Below are 19819 nucleotides of genomic sequence, written 5' to 3'. Positions count from 1 at the left end.
AGAGGGATGTAAAACTTGAGAGACTATTGAATGCTGAAAATGAACTTGAGAGTTGAAGGGGAAGGGGGAGGGGAGAAAAGAGGTGGTGGTGATGGTGGAGGGCACTTATGAGGAAGAGCACTGGGTGTTGTATGGAAAACAATTTGACAATATTATGGAAAAAAAATATTTTGGGGTGCAAAAAAATGAATTTGTTTTTAAGACATTCATAATGAATGTCAAGGAATCAGTTGTAATGTTCAAATGACTGACTGACTAACTTACCAACTGGTAGAAACTCTAATTTTCTCAAGGTATTTGTACTTTAAATACAAGATCTTTATTATCTCAGATTCTGTCTCTGATAAATGAAAAGTTTGGCAATTAGTAAAAAATTCAGGCATTATAAAAATTTTTGGCAGGGAGTTTTACTTTGGGGTCTTCCATTTTGTCTCTTCTTAACTCACAGATTTTCTTAATGTCCTTTCTTCCCAGTAACTCCAGGGTAGAGACAAGTAAAAGTGGAGTAGGGGTATATTGTATTATTTTGTAACCTGAGTGCTGTTTACTTTTTATTTCATGCTAGGGTTGGGAAAAGAAGAAAAAGCTAAGATTTATTAATCTCCCCTGTCCCCACCACTATCTCTATGCTTAGTTACAAAACATTCCATTTTACATTAGGTTACGACAGTGCCCAACCAAGATCATAGGTCATACATGTTGGAACTAGCACTTCATGCTCTAGAGTTTTACCCCACTGCCTTTTCAGGGGGAAGAGATACTTTTTATTCATCTCAAAAGTCAGAGGTCAGGTGAAAATCTGATACGATTACAACATCTGTGTTCATGTGGAAATACGCGTTTTATGCTTAAGGTTCTGTATATTATTACCAACAACAAAAAAAGTCTTATTTAGTCTCGCTTACCGTATGTCGTAACTGCTTACATTTTGATATATTCAGTGGTTTTGTCTTTGACCTAATGATGAGATACTCAAATACTTCTATTTCCCAAATGGCATTTTATTTCTGTTTTTTCCACAGCCAAAGTTAAGATTTAATTTTTAAGCACATTGGTCATAAAGCCAATGATGGGGATTTTCTTTTCAGCTCCAAATTCAGTTCATATGTTTGTTTTGATCATACTTCTTGTCCCCACTAGAAAAATGGAATGAGAACTGTCATTTAGACTTTTTTTTTTAGTACTGCTCACCTTTTCATTGCAACTGCAGCTTTTTCTCTCCAGTTTTCTTGTCTGCTCATTGCCTTTGTGAGACCCAAAGCTAATTATCTTTAATCATTTACAGTGTTAAGATACAGTGCATTGGGGCTCCTGAGTGGCTCGGTCGGTTAAGCGTCCGACTTCGGCTCAGGTCATGATCTTGCGATTCGGGAGTTTGAGCCCTGTGTTGGGCTCTGTGCTGACAGCTCAGAGCCTGGAGCCTGCTTCGGATTCTGTGTCTCCCTCTCTCTCTCTCTGCCAGTCACTAACTCATGCTCTGTCTCTGTCTCTCAAAAATAAGTAAACCTTAAAAAGAAAAAAGACACAGTGCATTATAATTGAGAGTAGAAACTGGAAGATCTGTGGTGTGTAAGTGTATGGGAAATGCATGTTGCATTGCACAGGGGATAAGTTGTCTAGTGTATCACAGATTCCTTTAGATCTCCATATTCTCATTTAACAATATTCTTTCAGAACAGACCTTGTTATAATACAGTTCCACTTGTATTCTTGGCAGTGTAAACCTTGAGGAAGTGTCATAGTCTCTAGGGTGTAACAGTTAATAATGTTTAAAATCTCTTAATACAGTGAGCTGTCACCAGGTTTAATAGATTACAGTATTGCATTAGCATAAATTCGTTTGGGTGCCAAGTTATCTGTTGCACAGATGCTTGGTATTATTTATAGGTTTGTATCTAACCTTTGTGGGTTGACTTGCTTTTATTTTTCTATTCACTTGTCACCATGCAATAGCATAATTCTTTAACTGGCATATGTGCAAAAGTGGCTTTCAAGAAGAGATCTGTGAAAGTACTGAAAAGGCAGATCACTCAAACTTTTGGACCTTGAGCAGTATAGTAAGATGAGGCTCCTATGATTAAGTAGACACACTGCCTTGTCTTTATTTGAGTGTGTTATACTACCTTTCCTCCCAACATCAGTAAACCACAGAGTCTTTGGCTGACACAATTAGATGGAGACAGCAGCCTAATTGTTTCCCTCTGCGGTTTGAGCCATTAAAACGTAGCTGTTGTGTGTGTGGGGGGGGGGGGGAAGAGACCCATGATTAACTTTATGTTTTATCTTAATGTAAGCTTTGAAATTTTCTAAAAGTGTCAAAGTCTTTGGATTAAATATTTTTTTGTTTGAATGGGAACTTCACTTTTAGCTAATAAGTCTGATTCTGTAATCGATAATTCTGTCAAATCTTGAGTTATGGATGCTCTATTAAGATATCAGAGTTCAGGGTGCCTGGGTGGCTCAGTCTGTTGGGCATCCAACTTCGGCTCAGGTCACGATCTCACGGTTCATGAGTTCGAAAGCTGGCAGCTCAGAGCCTGGAGCCTGCTTTGGATTCTGGGTCTCCCTCTCTTTCTGCCCCTTCCTTGCCGTGCTCTGTCTCTCTCAAGGATAAATAAACATTAAAAAAAATTTTTTTTAAATATCAAAGTTCCTTTTGAGAAGGAGTAGACTCATTAAAGTCTCTTAAGTGTGTAGTATTTTGATATTTTCTTGATTTTTCTAGTCACCTGGCTTTGAAATTTAGTAATATATTGATTTTGGGTAAATAAGGTCAGTCTTGTAAAATCACTGGCAGGTGAATTACCTCCAACTTAATAGTGAAACATATAAGAAAAGAATTTTGAATATTTGTGAAACATTTACTCTTTAAAAATTACTAGACACAAGCTCCTGTGGCTATTTTTCTGTATGCCCAGTTTCTGACATTATTTTAGTAAAAAAAAGACAAGTGTATTTTGAATTTAAGTGTAAAGTACATGAAACAAGGCAAAACCAAAAAAAACCCTTTATATTACAATACTTTTTCTAGTTTTTTGCAAAGGAAAAAGATATTTTCTTTTTCTGTTTTAGATTGAATTGGATGGAAGAAAATATTTTTCTTGTAGAATATTTAAAATTAGGGTTTTTACCTAATGTACGTATGTATTGAAGTGGTCTTTTGGCAGTTTTCTGACCGGGTTTTAGCATCGTCAGTAAATATTTTGTTTTAATACTTTTTCTCTCCTAGCATTTTATTATGAAAAGTTTCAAGCAGGAAATTGAAAGAGTTGATGCTGTGAACACTCATATACCCACACTTAGATTCTACAGTTGACATTTTCTGTATTTGCGTTGTTGTATATCTTAACCATCACTCTGCCCATCCATCATTCTGTCTTTTAAAAAGCTGTATTTCAGAGTAAGTTGAAGACATTAGGATACTTCATCTTTACATATGTCATTCATATTATTATCAAGGGTGAGGTTTTTTTAAGGTAAAATTCATATACAGTCCGATGTATCGGTCTTTAATGTACCGTCAGATAGCTTTTGACAATTGCAGCCAGCTGTGCAACTTGAATCCCTGCAGATACACACCATTGCCTTCACCTCCATGAGTTTACTCATGCCACATCAGTACTCTGGCACTGTTTTTGTTGCCATAAATTAGTTTTGTGTGTTCTAAGACTTTACAAGTGAATTCATTGAATACTCTTTTGTGAGGCTTTTTTGGCATATTTTTCAGGTTCATTGATGTTCCATTTTCCAGTAGTTCATTCCATTTTATTACTCTTGGTTTTAAGGCTCAAAAATCTTGTAGGCAGAAATTATTTACCCTTTTCTGAATTCCTGAAGTACTTGATACTAAACTATGGTTGTACTGATTATATTATATATCATAGCTACTCGTTTATCTCCACTAGTCCTTAAGCACTGTGTTCCCAGAACATGGGTTATAGAATGTGCTCCATAAATACTTATTGAGCAATCTGTGGTTAGAAGTCTCTTTTACAGTTTTGTTGTAGAGATCTCAAACTTGAGGTATAATTACAGTGTGAAATTAGTGCTTGGTTAAAGACAGATATCTCAAGTACAGTCTATTCTCCCCCTACCCCGCCCTGCGCCAGCAAGGAATCTTAATTTTTATGGTGAGCAAATGTGAGATTTTCAAATGATGATGAGGTTGAAAGAGACCAAAATTGTTCTTTATCAAAGAGAGACGAAAGAATAAGAACCAACCAAATAATAAGGCCACTGCCAACTTAATTATAAGTTTTTATCTTTTATTTTCTTGGACACATTTCAGTTTTTATTATATTCTTAGTACTTTGATATCCATATCTAAAGCTCTTTTGATTTTATAAAATCACAGTGTATGTTCTGTTTTTCATTAAGAATAGCTTTTTTTTTAATTTTAATTTTTTGGAAGTAGCACACATTGTTGCCTCTCTTAAAGCAGGGCAAGGGAAGAGTTGAGAGTCTTTCAGGATCTGAAAAGTGGAGACGCTTTTGAGGTTTTGCCTTCTTTTCCTTTCTTCACTTGCTATTGCCACCTAGGTCTGTACCTCTGTAAATCCAGGTAGATAGGTGCAGTTAAAATGGAAAGTTTATTGAGTAGAACAGGGGAGGTACAAGAGTTCACCTTAGGCAGGTTTTATAATAGCCAGTTTTTATCCATAAAACTTTGTTTTGCTTGCTGATTTAATCTCCATATTCATAGTAATTTATTAAGTATACTTGATGTGAACTGTTCCTGTCTTTTGGAATAACTTTATTTAATAGAGAGCTATGAAACAATTAGAGAACTATCAGAGAACAAATGGGCAATGTGCTATGTTGCAGAAGAATGTGCTGTGTTGTTCACCCTGTCCATTTTTAGATTGGTCTGGCTGATGGTGAAATGTAGAAGTGTTGCCACACACGCAGGTGCAGTGTTCTGCAGCTGTTGGAAACATTTGTCCCCCAATCCCCATTTCCTTATATATAATTATGCTCTGTTTAAACTCCTGAAGCTAAAAGATGGGATTGGAGAGCTTGAATGTCTGTTTACAAAAAGGTACAATTCAGAGAGATACTTGGTCATTTAGGTAGCTCTGAATTTAACTGTACCTACATGCCTTGAAGTTTCCAAAGACAAAAACCTAGCCTTAAGGTCAGAGTTTTAGAATTGTAAGAGACTGCCTTTGAAAGTGCATGTCTGTAGTTACTGCTTTCCAGACTGAACTTTAAAAAATATTTTTAAGTTTATTTATTTATTTTGAGAGAGAAAAAGCACAAGAGGGGAAGGAGGGGAGAGAGAGAGAGAGAGAGAGAGAGAGAGAGAGAATTTCAAGCAGGCTTTGCACCAGCAGTGAAGAACCTGATGTGGAGCTCAAACTCATGAGCTGTGAGATCATGTCCTGAGCCAAAGTTGGATACTTAACCGACTGAGCCACCCAGGAGCCCCCAGACTAAACTTTTTTTAAATGTTTATTTTATTTTACTTTAATTTTTAAAAATATTTATTTAATCAAAGAGAGAGAGACAGAGAGACACACATAAAGCAGGAGTGGGGGAGGGACAGAGAGAGAGGGAGACACAGAACCAGAAGCAGGCTCCAAGCTCTGAGCTGTCAGCTTGAAGTCCGATGCAGGGCTCGAACCTACAAACTTATGAGATCATTACCTGAGCTGAAGTCGGCCACTTAATCAGCTGAGCCATCCAGGTGCCCTGATGTTTATTTATTTTTTGAGAGAGAAAGAGCGAGCGAGGGAGTGCACACATGTGAGTAGTGAAGGGGCAGAAAGAGAGACACAGAATCTGAAGTAGGCTTCAGACTCCGAGCCGTCAGCACAGAGCCCGACACGGGGCTCGGACCCATGAAGTGTGAGATCATGACCTGAGCCGAAATCGTTTACTTAACTGACTGAGCCACCCAGGTGCCTCTACAGTAGTTTTAATGAACAAAGTGTCATGGTGGCAGAGACCCGGGGAGTGGCCAGTCCTGTCCCTGGTGGACATAGGACACTTTACAGTTTCCTGTACCTTGGAAAATATTTGCCAGGACTACAGTTAGGGAACTTGGTTTTGAAGAGTTTTCTTCATATATTCTCTAACAGCAATGTCTTTCCTCATCCCCATTTGGGCATTTTTCATGCATTACATCATAATGAGGTTGAAGTTTAATAATCCCATATTTGAAAGCTCTAGAGAAGAAAGCTTTCCTTAAACCAAAGAAAACAAGTATTTTCTTTTCTGTAGTTGTTTTTTATATAATGTAAAGAGTGTAGGTAGGCAGTGGAGTCAGATGTAGGTTTGAATCTCTGCTTTTAAAACTGTGTTTACTCCAAGAAAGCAACCTAACCTCATCGTGCATCTGTTTTTCCGTCCATAAAAATGGGAGTAATACCTGCTTTAAAATAGTGGTGAAAGTTACCTCCTGAGTACAAGACATCAGTATACCTGGAATCTACTAAGAGTTCAACAAATATAATTTCCTTTTTATTGAAAGGAGAAGGTTATAGAGTGATCAGGATTATAGTACCTACTCTGGCATTGGTGAAGCTGTTACTCTTGAGACTCCTGTGTGCCTTCAAGCTGCTGTTTGTTCAGTATACATTTAGCAGCAGATACCTGCAGGGCATTGAGATAGGTAGAGATTTTGCAGTCTTGTTGGGGGAGGAAACAAGTAGTTAAAAATTTTTTTAAAGTTTACTTATTTATTTTGAGAGAGACAGGGGCTCAAGTAAGGGAGGGGTGAAGGATTGGGGAAAGAGGATCCGAAGTGGGTTCTATGTTGACAACAGAGAGCCTGAGGTGGGGCTCAAACTCACAAACTGTGAGATCATGACCTGAGCTGAAGTCAGATGCTTAACTGACTGAGCCACCCAGGCTCCCCAACAAATAGTTAAATTATAACATAAGTTAGCAGAGATACTGGCAGTAAATACAGAGGGGTTCTGAGAAGGGGAAGGTCACAATGAGTCTCAGCTGTTAGGCATCTTTTATGACTAGCAGAGCCGCATGCGGGACCTTGAAGATGGAATAAGAGAAGGAAGACCAGAAAGATCAAAGGCTCAATGTCTTGCTGGCAGAATTGTTTTTCAACTGTATTGAAATATAATTGACATATAACAGTGTGTAAGTTTCAGATGTACAGTGTATTGACTTAATGCATTTATGTATTGTAAAAATGATTACCACCATAGTATTAGCTAACACCTGCATCCTGTCTCATAATTACCGTTTTTTATGTATGTTGAAAACATTCAAGATCTACTGTCTTAGCAACTCGCAGTATTACTAGCTATAATCACCATGCTGTACATTAGATCCCCAGAACTTGTTAATCTTGTGAGATTTAATAGATGGAGGCAGAGATGAGAGGAAAGAGAGAGATTAAGTTAAGAAAGCTTTTATTGTGATCTGCAATTCCCAGGCGAGGTTCCCTGACTCCGGGAGTGGGGAGTCAGGGAAGTCGCGCCAGGTATGGGAGGGCAAGGTGTTTTATGGATGCAAGAGTTCCGGGTTTGATCTCAGGTGGGCAGATAGCCAAGTAAGGGCATCTTTAAACTGTGGTAGGATCTGATTAGCTGTTTACTTCGGTGGGGTGGGGGATGCTGGAATTCTATGGTGAGGCATTCCAATTTGAGATCTTCCAGATCGGAGAGTGGGGGTCGTCCCCCAATATTTGTCTCTGTTGGACTTTATTTCACTTAGCTAGTGCCAGGAAGGATATCCATGTCCCAGGTGGCAGGATGTCCTTCTTTCTCATGACCGAATAACATTCCATTTTGTGTATGCGTGTGTATGCCGTGTCTTCTTTATCCACTTATCTCTTGATGGACAGTTGGTTGTATCCATGTCTTGGCTGTTGTGACCAATGCTGTAGTGAACATGGGGAGCAGACATCTTTTTGAGATCCTGTTTCATTTCCTTTGGTTATATATACCCAGAAGTGGGATTAGCTGATCATATGATAGTTCTATTTTTAATTTTTTGAGAAACCTCCATACTGTTTTCCAGAGTGACCGCACCAGTATACATCCCACCAGCAGGGCACAGGGTCCCTTTTCTCCACACCCTCTCCAGTACTTGAAAATAGCCATTCTAACAGCTGTTCGGTGATACCTCATTGTGATTTTGATTTGCATTTCCCTGATGATGACCGATGTTGAGAACCTTTTCATGTACCTGTTGGTAATTTGTATGTTTTTAATAAAATGTCTGTTCAGTTCCTCCTGGCAGAATATTTTTATATCCAGATTGATAATTGATGGTAGTTTCAGGTATTCACAACAGAAAAATGTTGAGGCTGACTGAAATGAGCTGTGCCCATCCAGAGAAAGCAGGAGGGAAGCACAGTGAAGGTGCTACTTCCTCACTTTTCCTGAGGCATGAATCATTTCTTTTCTAAATGCTTAGGGTTCTTAAACTTAATGGAGAGTGGCCCACCCCTTATTGTATGTACTTTTCTTTTTTAAACATAAACCAGATAAAATGCTAATTCTGTGAGGTTTCTTGCTCCGAATAATATATAAAAGTCTCGAAGGCCCTACGTTATCTGTAGCTACTGACTCCATTTACTAATCTTACCTGTTTGACTTCATTTCTTGCTCTTTGCTCTGTCCACTCTGTGCCATTTCCAGGAATAATGTGGCAGGCATGCTACCACTTCAAAGCCTGTACACTTCTTGTTCATTCTTCTGTAGACATCTTCCTTCAGGTGTCCGCAGGGCATGCTCCCTGTGCTCCTTCAGGTTTCTATCCAAACACATGCTTCTGAGAATGGGCTTCATCTGCTTTAATACTGCTTTCCTCCCTCACACATTAACCACCTCTCTGTGTTTTACCTGCAAAGCACTCTGAGCCATTTGCCATACTATATATTTTTAAAATGTATTTGTTCGTGGTCTTTTCTAACCTTAGCTCCTTGAGGGCAGGAATTTCTAAAATTGTATTTACTGTCACATTTCCAGTGCCCAACACAAAATACTAGTATCTAATTATGAAATGAAAAAAACGTTTTCTTTTTGAGTTGTGAAAGAACTTTGGGCACCACAGACTTTTCTTCTTTTTATTACCTTTGAGTGCTCAAACTGGAGCCTTTCTGAGGAGAATATCAATTTATTTGATCAACATTAAACATATAGTTTGTGAGTACATTTATAGGTTGATCAACTTCATTTTTTCCTTTTTACCTGGGCATTCATAATGGTTAATGAACTTGATTTCAGTGTAAGAGAATGAAAAAAAAATTAACGGGAAGGATCAGTAAAACTAATGAAATTTTTGGAATTGATGTGAAAGAGGGAGGTTTGGAGAATGAAAGTTAACAGTATGAAAGTATGAAATAAGAAAGTATCACAAAGTTAGAATTATTTCCCTGAAGCAAAGTGTGATAGGAAATCATTGGACGAGTTTGAGGGATCTTGTAAATATAATTAAACGTGTTTAAGAATTCGATTTTTTACAGTCATTGGGGGAGTGTAAAGGAATGAGAAGTGAAAGTCTCAAGGACATTGAGAAAGAAAGGTTTGGTATATTTGAGGTTTGAAATAATCTGAACAAGAAAATTGAAGGAGAAATGGTGATACCAGGAGGATTAGAGAAAGAAACAGTTAAGAAAAGCTGTTGGGGGTGTAGGGTATAAAGGAGGACAGTACTAGGTCTAAAATGGCTTCAAGGTTGTGTAGGAAGAAAGTTTGAAATATTAAAGTGGTATTATTGCTTTAGGATATGAGATAAGAATTTGTCTCTCAGGGTCATACCTAGAAAAGAGGCTTAAAATGAGGTGGCTTTATTTTATTATTATTATTATTATTATTATTATTATTATTATTATTATTATTTTGCTTTGGGATGCTTTTGGAGTATGGTTTCTTCTCTATAAATGCCCAATTGGTAGGAGTGGGGAGGAGTATTTTCACTAGAGGTGGCAATATGTGTTGTTTCCATTAAATATTGTAGGTAATTTGGATGAGATAGAAGTTACTGATATATGGTATTAGAAATACTGAAGTGATTTTTGGGGAAGAAAAGTTAGATGTGAAAAGATGCTGCTTTTAGGGGCACCTGGCTGGCGCAGTTGGTAGAACATGAGACTTGATTTTGGGGTTGTGAGTTTGAGCTCTGTGTTGGATGCAGAGATTATTTAAAAATAAAAAAAAATCTTTTAATAAAAAGATGTTGCTTTTAGAAATTGAAGGCTTATGGATTTTGAGAATTGCTATTTTTAGAAGGAGTTTCCTTTCTAAAACTTACTCTCAAGGCTACTTTCTACTTCTTATTAATTTAAAAGGTCTGTTAATAGGTGATAGTTGTGGTTCTAGATAGTTTTGTTACAAGCATCTTTGCTGCAAGCATTTTAATGACAAAATAATTTTGCCATAAAAGATAAATAACTGGTTGACAGTTTGGTTTCATCAGCCTGGTTGACAGTTTCATTCTCCATGGATTCAGTAGTCCCATTTTTATATTATATAAATCTTAGCCCTCGAGGTCTGTCTATACAGTGGTTCAGTTTGAACCCATGTTTCGCATAAACTGTGGAATGTGTCTTAATGGATATGCGACAGTATGCCAGGAACAAACAACAGTGTAGAAGGCTTTTACAGCACAATACGAAGCTTATTTACAAATAATGCATCTAGTATGTATGAACTGATCCCTCTTTTAATGAAGGAAGATATTTTAGTGTAAAAAAAAAGTGCGATGCCTAATGAGACAAATCAACAAGCAAAAAACTGTACAATACTATGAACAAAAGACTTTGAAGACAAGTGCTTAGGTACAATCCACAAAATAAAATAAATTATTTGCACAGCATCCCCCTGAATCTACACTACATTTTGATGTATTCAAATATTTTTAAATTCATAATAAAGTCTTGTTGACTTTGTTATTCATCTTACATATTTCACTATGTCTTTTTTGAAGAATGCCCCTCTTTTGTTTTTTGAGATTTTATAGCCAATTAGTTAAGCTGCAGAAATGCTGGCGGCTGTCATAGAAAATTGGTGGAAAATTTTTTTAACATAAGGTGTGTGGGATGGAAAGTATATTATTGACTTTTAAGATACACAGTTGGGTATTTCAGCCCATTAGGCAAGAGGCAGAAATCTTGAAGGATACAAAGGGCAGAGCAATGCTTTCAACAGAATTACTGTTCTGTTCTCTAGCTTTCTCTTTGTTATCCTCGCTTCCCAGAATGTACCCTTCCCCAGCCTCCTGCCTTGGTAATACACAGAGTAGACCGAAGAAGGGTGAAGGTAACCTAGATGCCGCAGCCAGCGCTTTCTGAGCACTAACTGTATGTCCAGCGCTCTGCTTGGCTCCAGGCAAACAGATATGAGTGACATGTGGTCCCTGTCACAGTGCAGGGGGAGAACATCCGTAATCTACTTTCAGAGAGATACTTAAAGAGCTAGTTTTCCATTTAATAACCTTGACAAAAAAGGACTGTGTATACAGTTAAAAAAGGGGGGGGCTATCCTCATGGCATTTTCCCCGCCATTGAAACCTGTTTTTAGAATTGCATGTTTTAATTTTTTTTAGAGTTATTCTTCTTATAAAGAGCAAATAAAATATTTGACCTTTTAATATTGTGTGACCAGTTTATTTTAAGTAGATCAAGAAGGCTTTTTTTTTTTTTGGTAGTATATTGAACTAAATACAGCTTTATTTTAAGTTGTTCAGATTTTACATTAATAAAAATTAATGTTATTAAAATGTATCTTTTTAGTCTAAGTGTGTTCTGATTCATAACATTTTATTTAATCTTTAAAAAAATTTTTTTTAACATTTATTTATTTTTGAGAGACAAAGACAGATCATGAGCAGGGGAGGGACAGACAGAGAGAGGGACGCACAGAATCAGAAGCAGGCTCCAGCCTCTAAGCTGTCAGCACAGAGCACGATGTGGGGCTGGAACCCACAAACTGTGAGATCATGACCTGAACCACGGTCGGATGCTCAACCCACTGAGCCACCCAGAAGCCCCTTATTTAATCTTTAAGCTGTCTTACTTTTTCTTCCTAGTTGCCTATTGAGTAATTTGATCTTCTGTCATTCAAAATTTTTTCTTTCCTAACATTCAGACCCTGTTGCTCTTTAGAAAAGTGTCTAAAAACCTGATAGCAAAATCCCTTTAGATGATCATAAGATATACTATTTCTCCTTGCTTTTTTATTGTATCTTGTTAAACTGGTCTCACACATGAACTTTCTTAGAATCAGGCAGTTCCTGGTTTCTATGGGACTTCCTGTTTTCTCAAATAAAAATAAAAAAGCACCTCAGAAAGGAAACCAGGTCAGTGTGAACTACTTTGTAGTCTAGTCTTAGTTATGACCTGGATTATAGAGATCCAGGTATCTGAAAGCTTTGAATATTTTTGCATGTAATTTTCAAATAGATGATACCGAGAATATTTAATTCTAAATAATAACTGTGAGAGATTGTTTAGCCATAAACTTGTTTGTATCTTTTTTAGGAGAGGAGGATATAGGGAGGTTGAATACAAAGTGTTAAATTCTTTTTATAATATTTATTGGAAATGTGAAGTTGTTTAATATTAAGACAGTTCTTTGCTACTTTGATTTGTATATTTGTTTCTTGCCACCTTTCCAGATGGTAGCAAGGATTAGGAAGTTTTTTGTTTTGTTTTATTTTGTTTTTGACCTTTGAAGTCAGAATTCTGAAGGAATTGTTTAGTTTTAAAGCATCTTGTAGATTTCCTTAAGTAGTAACTCCTTTGAATCTATATTTTGAAGAGAGACCAAGTTTGGTGGAAACAATATAGTCAGTTAACAAACAGTAACAGGTAACATGTATTAAGTGCTTGACACCAGGCCATTTTATCTTGTTTATCTCATTTAATCCCCAGGACAACTACACAAGGTAGGAGTCATTGTTACATCCTTCCTCTAGAAGGGAGGAAACTACAACTTAAGAGTAGCTAAGTAGATGTTAGTTCATGGTCATGTTGCTAGTAAGTGATGGAACTGAGACTTGAACCCAGGCATTCAGACGCCAGAGCACTGCTCTCAGTTATGACAGAGAAAATCACAGATTAAGAATGGTAAATATAGCAGGTCTCAAAAATTACTACACTCACCTTTATTATCATCAGTGTGTTTACATTCAGTTTTAGCAGAGTACATGCTGGCATTTCAGAGGGCTTGTTTAGGGGGATTCTAATTCTCGTTCTCAAATGATGCTAATAGTTCTCTTTTTTTCTTTCCTTGATAGTAAAAAACCCCTTTGATGAAACATTTGGAAACATACAAGTAAGTAGAAGATCATAATACTGATTTTGGTCTCCTGTTTTATATGATAAAAGTATTAGGACGATTGTCAACTAGAAATGTTAATTTTAAAACCTCTCTTAAACCGAAACAATAAATTTTCTTATTTTGAGTATTCTTTAACAATATTATGATTAAATCTGAAACAGATTTTTCTCCTAAGAGCAGAATTATTTATCACTTTAAGGCAATAGCCAACTGCCAAGTGAAATGGCTTTGGCATGTTATCTGGGGATCTGGTCTTAACCTTTAGAAGTATTTCTGTAAAGTTGCTGGATATTCTGACAACTTTTGTCTTCTTTGCCCTCAACTTGTCTCTCTCAATCTTTTGCTTATTGGCATGCCTATTTAACCATCAGGAAGGCAAAGGATTTAGAAATAAACATGTTTCTTAGGCTACCTATTTATGATTCCTTTTCTTTTTAAAGGACCTATCATGTTCATTGTAACCTAAATTTTACTCACATGAAAATATTTTTCACTTACCATCATTACAGGCACTTTAGAGATTAAGGTATTTGAGCTTATATTTATAATGCACAGTTAGTTATTAATTTATTATAGGAACTCACTAATGTAGAACTGCATATAAAACATTATTTGTTGTGCTGAAGGATGTGTAATAATGTATAATCAAATCCATAAAATGTTACTGTAGATTGTTAGAGTGAGACTTTGTAGTGATTATTTTTAGTTATATTCTTTTGTGGTGATATTTGTTTTAAGACAGGTTGACTTTATCAGCTACCATATTAAGTATGCTGTTGTTGGCATCATCATTTAAATCTGTATAATATACTCACTGAATGTTGGAAATACAAGACTTTCTTTTCTTCTGTATAATTTTCCCCATGGGAGGAACTGAAGTTCTGAACCTCTAAATAATAGTAATAATTGTAATGAAGATAATGGCAGTTCATTTATATTAAGTGCTTATTCTGTGCCAGGCACCATGCTAAGTATTTAAAATCATTATTATCATTTAATCAGAGACTTGATGCAAGCAATTGAAAATTTCCTCGAGGAGAAAGTTGGCTGAGGATAGAGGAGGGAACTTATTTAAAGGTGATAATGTATGAGAGAATTTGGGAGAGTTGCCTTACAGTTTGTTTTTTTTGCCATTCAAGAATGAGAACTTTGCTTCAGAGAATGATGTGGGTTACTAAAATTTAAAAAAAAAAAAATCTGGACCATACCAGAACAGACAATTGGAAGGTGGCTATTTCACATTAAAATATAAAATCATTTTTGTTTAATGAAAGGTTGCTTGAAAGCTTACTTTAAATATGGATTTATTTGTAGATCTTTAACTTGCTTTCAGGGTGATTAGGAAAGCCAGTGTGAGACACCTTTCAAGCTGAATGTTAGAAAATTAAAAAAGCAGTCAGAATGGAAGAAAACTACAATGAAACTATAAGTCAATATAAGTTTCTATAAGAACATAACTTTAAAATTCTATTTATATATTTTTCAGACTTATTTCTAGTTTAGCAGATTGATGCTAAAGATAATTGAACCTGAACCTATATCTTCTTCAAAATTGATTTGTTCACATTAATGACATACTACCTAAAAACTATTCAGATAATTTAGTTAGCATGCTCTTGAGACCCTTGTAATATATAGATGATCATTTTGAATAAATTGCCATTGGAGAAATAATTTTTAAAAAAATTAGTTTAGCTTTTTGGGTGCTTAAATTCTCTGAGAATGTTAAATTAGCACTATGTATGTATGTTTTCTTATGGGATTCAGTTATATTTTATTAAGTTTTGTTATTCTACTTATGTAATCCAGTATTAATATCTGTGAATCAAAAGATGAAGTTTATTTTCAGGTCTCTGGTGTTCATTAAAGATGTAATCACAGAGGACAACTGTCAAATTTTTGGATTTAGTTTTGTTTTTGAAAGGGAAGAGAGAATGGGTGGGGTCAGGACATATGAAAGAAAAGGAAATTGGTCTTTTTTCCAGAAAAGGGAGGAAATGAACTTTAAAACTTTTAGCTACTTTAATCCCATAGCTTAATCAGATTTACCTTGTTTTCATGTATCAGGTCCACAACTAGCTATACGATCAGTAGATTCCTTCTCGTCCTATTATGTTGAATATATTGATTAAAAATTATTTTGTGGTTTAATGTCTCACAGATGCATACCTTTCAGAATCTTGGATTTCAGCCCCAGCAGTTGATGGCTGATTCTTACTTACAGTTTGAATTTTGAAGCTTTTACAAAGAGAAGGTCTAGCTTTATTCAGAATCTGCTAGAGATAGAATTGAGGGAGAAAAAGGCTAAGGTTTGGAAGGCAAGTAGTCAGCTGAAGGAATGTCTCTTAATCTCTACCAACCATCTTCCTTAAAACCAGGGACTCTGGTGGTAGGATGGTGGAGCCGCCTTTAATGAGTTTTCTTCTTCCTACTATCAGTGATTAAAGTTGCATTGACAGAGACATGCCACTCATAGTGTAGTAACTTATCTCTCTGTCCCCAAAAATATAGTATGAAAATAAATGGGCGAAGTTGCATGTCGTTAGGCATGTAAAATGTTAGTTTCCCAGGCTTTCATATCCTGGTTGTGTATTTATAGTATTACTGTTTTGTTTGACATGTCAGGAAGAAAGGAAATAATAAAGACACAGACCCCTCATGAATCATGAATTTATTTCAGATAGTGTGATAAGCTTACTCCCTTTCCTTATTTACACTCCCCGATTGCTTGTGTTGGTCCCCCTTGTGATTGCTCTAAAATTGGGGGTCTCATTGCCGTAGACTACGTAGCAGGGTGCTTGGACATTGCAGTGGTTTTCCTTGGTTTCCTTTCATGTGCTCAGAGTGCTATTCCTGATGTGCCAGTCTGTTTTATTTCCCCTCTTCTGAATTTTTAGAATTAAGTCAAATTCTTAGTTTTGGTCCCTAGCAGTTGATTCCAAACTATTTTTCCAGGAGTGTGCTGAATCAAAGAAGGCTACCGGTTATGTAAGAAACATAACCAGTGCCTTTATGCCTTTGCTCATGCTCTTTCTTCTGCTTAGAATGCTAGTCAATTGTGTTCTTATTGTGAAGACCGACTCAAATAGTCTTTCTTCCATAAATGGATCTTCCCTTCTCCCTCTCTTCTGTATTTACATTATATTTTGTTTGCAGCTTTAACACTTAAGTATGTTTTTTTGCCCTTGAGAACAGGAATCCTCTTGTATCACTGGGCTTCTTGCTTTGCTGAGAATAGTTCTTAACTCCTAGTACTAGACACTCTTTAAATGTGTGTTTCAATGGTTCATAAATTTATACAGAACCACTTTGAGGGCCTAGGAGAGGCTGTCAGTGTCCGTGCTCGTTCCTCCTTTGTTTGGTGGGATCAGATTAAGACAAAACCTGCAGGGCAGCCTTGAAGTCTCACAAGAACAATATGTGTAAGTGTGCATTGTATAGAGGGGGATAGAGAGGATGCTTTCGTGGTTGGGAGAGTTTTTTGTACAGGAGACCTTTTTTTAGCACTAACCTTCATGGCCAATTTCCCAATCAATCCTCAAGAAAAGTAAAATGTTTAGAGTAATGATTTAGATTCTTAGATTAAGATTTTTTAAAAATATGGTAGCCATTGTTTAAATGTGAGTTTGTCTTTGGATTATATAGCTTCTATGGTTTTAATTATTACTGTTTTTCTTTTGGAATAAGATTGTTATTTGGTACATTTTTTCTAATCAGATATTTTATAATCGGTTCTTTTAATTTTAGGAAAGTGAGAAAAATCTTATGATGAACACTTTATACAAGCTTCATGATCGATTGGCACAACTTGCAGGTAATTGTTTAACATTCATAGTCTCTAAAAATGTTTTGAAAATTAATTTGTATATACAGCATGCTATATCAGTGGAAATAATTTTTCCCAAGTCTAATGTTATGTTTATGGAAAATTTTATCTTTAGAGGTTTTTGTTACCTATACATAGTGGATTTTATTCTTACAGACATATTTAATCAAGACTGTTTCTGCCTGCCCATATGTATTGGATGAAATATATATTATGTAATTTAAAGTCAATCAAATTTTTTTATTACACTAATAAGTAACAAAAAATTTTGAAAGCTTAAATATCAGTTGGATTGGGTAAGCAGTGAGTTTATTAAAATCCTAAATTAAATATAAAACAGATTTTTCTTTGGTGGTTGATTGTCAGTTCTTTGGATAAACTACATATATTTAGGATTTTTTCCTACTGATTCATTGCGTTTTTCTCATACTCTGCTTTTAGTAAATCTTTTGGCATCTACAAGTTGTAGTGGCAGCTTATGTGTTTATTACCTTAGCTTTTTTTTAGGTATTCTTATTTCACATATAAGCTAAATGAAGAGACTTTGGAATCTCTTCTTATAAAGAAGTTACAAGGAAAGGAAAATGCAGTCTTCTGAACTTTTGTATGTAGCAGATCCCTTTGTAGAAATCAGTTTGTTGGCAGAAGGTAAATACAGAAGTTCTCTGGTTGACTGGAGGTACCTGAGGATCCTTACAGTTCCCCAGCCTCACATCAGTCCCTTTTTTTCCCCCCCCTTTGGGTCCTTAAAACTGGTCAGTTTTTTAATGCTCAGAATTCTGTGTATATCACTAAAAGCCTTCTTTGCATTGACTGACCGTCATATTTGTACACTGTAAACTAATGACATTTATTTGGTATGCTGTAGCACCGAGAAATAGCTGAAGTATATACTCTCGCTAGGAATTCCTGATGTTGCTCCCACAGGCTTCTCTACCACAGCTGTCCTTACCTGTAGCACTGCTTTATGAAGTGCGCTACATCAGCATGATCTGGGGTGCTTTGGAAGATACAGGTTCCTTCCTCTAGAGCAGGGGTCAGCAAACTTTTTTCTGTGAAGGGGCCAGCTACTAAGCTTTTTGGGCTTTGTGTGCTAGACTTGTCTCTATCACAGCCACTCAGTTCTGCCATGAGAGCATGAAAGCAGCCATAGATAATACATAAACGAATGAGTTGTGGCTATATTTCAATAAAACTTCATTTATAAAAAATCAGTGGTGGGCACATTTGGCTATGGGCTGTGGTTTGCCGACCTCTGCTGTAGATCTGTGGGAACTGAATCTTGGAAGATGTGTCATAAATTTTGAAGACTTACTTGTTTATGTAACAGCTATTTCTTCCCATTTTATGACTATGACCCTTAAAATCTGACCACTTGAACAAAGCTGATAAATAGGAATATGGCTACTTTTATGATAGAAGAATTTGTCAAAGAGTTTACTTTAGCTATTATGCTTTTGTGTTAAAATTTTTTTAAAAATCCACTTGAAGAGAAACAGGAAAAACTTACAATTAAATTCAATATGACGAAATTGATCTCTAATAACCACAGATAGCCTGAAAGAAAAGGTTTTGGATTCTCTTCTTATAAATAGTTATAAGAAAGGGAAAATGTGATTTTGTATGTAATGCATTTCTTTGAAGAAACCAGATCATACCTAGAAGCTTTTACTAATTTCCTTGTTGATCTGTGTTATAATAAATCTTAAGGCATGCACACACCTTGCTAAAGATAGGCTTAACACTATCTTTATACACAGAATGTACATTTTAGTTCAAATTTATGAGTCCTTGAATTATTAGCTTTATTAATAGATGTGTAAGTTACGACAGTGAATTTCCCCTCTTGAAAAACAGCAAATCTGTGGTGGGCCTACTATGTGTCAAGATCTGTGATAGGCATCAGTGTGATGGTTCCTCCCCTGTCCAGTGATTTCACTGAAAATATAAAAAGAAGACATGTTCCTATCTGGACTATTTAGAAATGTACTTAAAGATTGTGGTTAATGTAAAGATAATTGTTTATATTACCTACTAGATTTTAATAGGAAATTAAATATGGTTTATCTTCTTTCTTTTTTGATAAATAACCTATAATTGTGTAAATTTTAAAATATTTTGATTAATTATATTTATTTTCTTCTGTTTACTATAGTACTGATTCAAAATTAATAATATGCTAATCTTTCCAGGAGATCATGAATGTGGCAGTTCTAGTCAGAGAACACTTTCTGTCCAAGAGGCAGCTGCATATTTAAAAGTAAGCAGTGCAATTAGAATTTTGATAGATATTTTCTTAAAGTTCATATAAATGATTACAACTTGTATCAAAAGTACCATGCATTTGATTAATTGTACTATTATAAACTTGGGTGTATTGTTTGGTGTAAGGTGAGCAGTTAGAGAAAACGATTACTCAACATTTTTTGTTTTAGTTTGTTTTAGAACATTCTCTATGAGAGAATGCACATTAATTTGGAAAGGGTACAAACAACATTGGTGAGAGAAATTGAGATAGGTAAGTAGCATGTAAGAAAGCAAGTAAGCATCTAACCATTGTCATTAATTTTAAATCGTTCACCCCAGATTAATGTCATCTCAGGGTGCTAAGTGAATTTTCTAAACCATGTAAGTGATGTTTAGGAAATAGTATATGAAAGAAGGGTACAGAAGATTAAGATGGATAAGTGTTAAGATGAACAGGATTTTTTTTTTTAAGGCTAAATAATATACACACGCG

General features: G+C 35.8%; 1 protein-coding gene across 1 annotated transcript in view; it reads left to right on the top strand.

Moving 5' to 3' along the window:
• The window catches only part of LEMD3 (LEM domain containing 3), a 65276-nt gene that overhangs the window by 17710 nt on the left and 27747 nt on the right, over positions 1 to 19819 (top strand). Inside the window, exons 3-5 of the mRNA XM_029953992.1 lie at positions 13210 to 13247; positions 17001 to 17067; positions 19272 to 19339. Of these exons, the coding sequence (XP_029809852.1) occupies positions 13210 to 13247; positions 17001 to 17067; positions 19272 to 19339 (173 nt within the window). The remainder of the gene's footprint in view (positions 1 to 13209; positions 13248 to 17000; positions 17068 to 19271; positions 19340 to 19819) is intronic.

Source organism: Suricata suricatta, chromosome 10 (genome assembly GCF_006229205.1).
Source record: "Suricata suricatta isolate VVHF042 chromosome 10, meerkat_22Aug2017_6uvM2_HiC, whole genome shotgun sequence".
Taxonomy (NCBI): Eukaryota; Metazoa; Chordata; class Mammalia; order Carnivora; family Herpestidae; genus Suricata; species Suricata suricatta.
The sequence above is the reverse complement of the archived record's forward strand: the minus strand, read 5'-3'. Positions and strand labels throughout refer to the sequence as shown.